The 3,884-nt window shown below is 35.9% G+C and overlaps 1 protein-coding gene across 1 annotated transcript; it reads right to left on the reverse strand.

The window, feature by feature from the left end:
• Positions 1 to 355: 355 nt before the first annotated feature.
• On the reverse strand, positions 356 to 2,861 carry LOC113341766. Its single transcript, XM_026586520.1, has 2 exons — positions 2,241 to 2,861; positions 356 to 2,074 (listed from the first exon to the last, which is right to left on the reverse strand). Exons 1-2 carry the CDS (start codon positions 2,859 to 2,861, stop codon positions 356 to 358), a joined length of 2,340 nt encoding a protein of 779 aa, XP_026442305.1.
• Positions 2,862 to 3,884: the final 1,023 nt, after the last annotated feature.

Raw genomic sequence — 3,884 nt, forward strand, 5'->3', positions numbered from 1 at the left:
CCAACTTTTATTGAACTACCTCAAAATTGAGGTTTGATGAGATACAATGAGGTGGAGAATTAATATTCCACAAATTATTTACATTATTATTAAAAGCATGCTTGCCTAAATCGTGTGCCAGATGATTTGCACTCTTGCGAACATGCTCAAATTTGATATCCTCAAATAAATCTGCATAGTCTTTGATTTTTAGGACCTCATAGAGGATTGACCAAGGGATATCTCTAGACTCTCCAAGGACTGCATTAGTCACATTAATTGCATCTTGCTCAATGATGACCTTTAGAAAATTATATCTCAAACCTAGTTCCAAACCCAGCCTACATGCTATTGTTTCAGCCAACAAAGAAGATGTTCAACCAAAAGTTATCGTCACACAATCTAAGAATCTTCCATTGCAATCCTGAGCTATAGCCCTTTCCGTTCCATTGTTTGGGATGAATGCAGCATCTACGTTGATCTTAATAAATGGCTGACTTGGAGGAGACCACGTCTGCAGTGCAGTTTCCTGAGAACCATAATCTTCTTTGAAATTTTCCAAACATAGATTGAAATCTTTGTTTATATTCTTCAATGTATGGACAATCGAAAAGTTTCCCTGAGAAAAAGAGACATCATTCCTAGTTTTCCAGATATTCCACAAAGTACACATTCTTTTCACACAATCTTCCATTGAATTTCCTTCAATCCAAATCTTGACTATTTCCAAAAAAGTATTATCTTGATCTGATAAATTATAATCTAGACCTGCAGCATCAAAAAACAGTCTTGCTCTTGCACAGAAAAACAATAAATGAGATACAGATTCATCATCTTGGCCTCGTAATGTACATGCTGTATCGGTGTTAGGAACAAATCTGGCTATATTTTCTTTCACAGCTATACCGTTGTTCAGGATCTTCCATATGAAAATTAATATCTTGGGTAAGATGAAACCAAACGACCATAGTTTCTTCCACGGAAAAGCCCTAAACTCAGAAGAAATAGGTATATTTCGCATAAGTTGCTTGTAACAAGAGTTTGTTGAGAATTTACCTGAGGGGGTACATCTCCAAACCAAAATATCCTTAGAATTATCATCAATACTGAGATAGATAGAGGTTATGTTTCCGACCATCTCCGGAGAAAAGATATTCTCTAATAACTCCATGTTCCATTCTCCAGTACTGGATAAGATTAAATCAGATACCTTCTGGATATCAACCGAAATATCTGCAGGTTTAGAAACAATATGATCCCTTATTTGAGGAACCCAAGGGTTATCCCAAATTTGAACACCCATCCCATTTGAGATCTGCCAAATTACATTATCCAGTAAATACTCCATAACTTCCAATAAACTGCTCCATATTGATGAACAATTATTTGGTTCTGACGTTGTCCAAAAAGACTCATCATGAATGTATTTCACATCCATCAACTTCACCCACATTGCATCTTCATTCTCCAAAAATCTCCAGGCTAATTTGCACACTAAGGCTATATTCATCAATTCCATGTTTCGAATTCCCAATCCACCGTCTTCTTTACTTAAGAAAACTTTCGCCCAATTGAAGAAATGTAATTTCTTTTCATCAGTGCTATGCCCCCACCAAAAACATCTCATTATCTTATCAATTTCCTGTGTAACACATTTGGGAAGAAGGCAAATACCCATGCAGTATATAGGAATCGATGATAGACTAGTTTTTAACAACACGGTTCTGCCTGCCATATTTGTAAAAGGAAACCTCCATCCTGGCAACCTTGTATTGAATTTATCCACAAGATAATCGAAGCTTGCAATTCTATAATCTGATGTTAAAGGATAAATGCCAAGATAATTATCATCAGAAACCATCTCTCTCACACCCAAATCTTGACTTGTCGTTTGTCTTCTTAAGTCGGATATTCCTTTACTGAAGTATATTGCAGATTTGTTGTAGTTTGTCATTTGACCAGACAATGAAGCATAACGATCCAACAATTTCTTCAGATTAAGTACATTAATTTTGGAATGCTCACCAAAGAAAAACAAATCGTCAGCGAACATGAGATGTGTAATTGTAGGTGCCCATCTATTGATTTTATAACCCTGATAAAGTCCCTTGCGATTCAAACTGATTCATCAGAATAGAGAGACCCTGAGAGAAGATAATGAATAAGGTTGGTGATAAGGGACATCCTTGTCGTATTCCTCTTTCACTTTTGAAAAATCCTCGAGGAGAGTCGTTGATGTTGATCGAGAAGGAAGTAGTTACCACACAGGCCATGATTAAGGAATGATCTTTTCCAATAACTCCCATAATATGTAACATATCACCAAGAAATCCCCAGTTTACACAATCATATGCCTCAACTATATCTACTTTTAGTGCAAAGTGTCCATTGAGTGCTCTTGAATTATTCATGGAATGAAGTAATTCCTTTGCAATAAGGATGTTATCCAATATCTGACGACCAGGGACAAAAGCACTTTGCGACCAAGATATAAATTCATCCAAATAATGCTTGATTTTATTTGACAGAATTTTGGCCACAATCTTGTATAATACATTGCACAGAGATATTGAGCCATAATCTGACGGAGTTGCTGGATTCTTGATCTTAGGAATTAATGTAATATTAGTGTGATTCAATAATTCAGGGAAAACAACATACTGAAATATTTCTTTTACTAATTTGAAAACATCATTACATACTGTACCCCAACATTTTTTGTAGAATACTGGTGAGTATCCATCTTCCCCTGGAGATGTATAAGATCCCATTTTTGAAACTACAGACCATATTTCTTCCATTGTTGGTATTCTACATATTGCATAGTTATCCAAATTAGATACTGCCTGACCTTGGATGCTGACTTGAGGAGGATCCACCATAGTTTGCTCTTGAAATATGGACTTGAAGTGTTGTATTAATTCACGAGAAATTTCACTTTGATATTAACTCCATGTTTGATCATTTTTCAATAAATGACTTATAGTATTCTTCCTCCATCTCTGTTGAACTGAAAGATGAAAGTGTCTCGTGTTCCTATCACCACTTTTCGCCCATTGTTGTTTTATCCTTTGATCCCAGTATGTAGCTTCCATGATTAAGTATTCATTAAGATGGGCCATCACCAATTTTTCCTTTTGAATGTTAGCAGCAGAAGGACGCCAAGATTGAATACGAAGAATCTTTGTTTTTAGAACTGCTATCTTGTGTTTAATGCAGCCAATTCTTCTGCCACTCCATTCAGTAAGAAAAGAACCAAGCTTTCTTAATTTAGATTGAATATCTTCCGACATGTATTTAATAAAATTGGAGCGTGATCACTTGCAATTCTAGGGAGAAGCTTTGTCCACGTATATGCAGGACCCTTATAACCAAGATCGATCAAATGGTTCATTTGAATGAAATCATTAAAGGAAGAGATATTTGAATTCAAAACCGGTAGACCACCAAATTTTTCTTCATTTGAAACAGATGCATTGAAATCGCTTATGAAGCATTTTGGACCATCGAATTGTTGCGCATATGTAGTCATATTTTGCCAGAAAACAGATCTTTGATAAGCAATCGGAGGTCAGTAAGTACAAACAAATGCCATGAACCCCTTCCATCTGCACCTTGAACAGTGGCATGAATAAGATTAGAAGACTGAGAAACAATTGTAATGTTTACATCATCCTTCCAAAGTAGCCAAAGTCCTCCGTTTCTGCCTATCGATGCAACAATCAATGATTTTGAAAGCCAAATTGGGGTATACGCTGTAATGTCACTTGCTTAGCCATCTTTGTTTCGGATAAAAATAAATTGATGAATCAGTACCTCTGAGGAATGTTTTCGGAGCTCTTATTGTTGGGGGATACCCTTTTAATTTTTAAGACATTACAAATTAAAAAGTTACATGGCTTGAT

Source organism: Papaver somniferum, unplaced genomic scaffold (genome assembly GCF_003573695.1).
Source record: "Papaver somniferum cultivar HN1 unplaced genomic scaffold, ASM357369v1 unplaced-scaffold_31, whole genome shotgun sequence".
NCBI classification, from domain to species: Eukaryota; Viridiplantae; Streptophyta; class Magnoliopsida; order Ranunculales; family Papaveraceae; genus Papaver; species Papaver somniferum.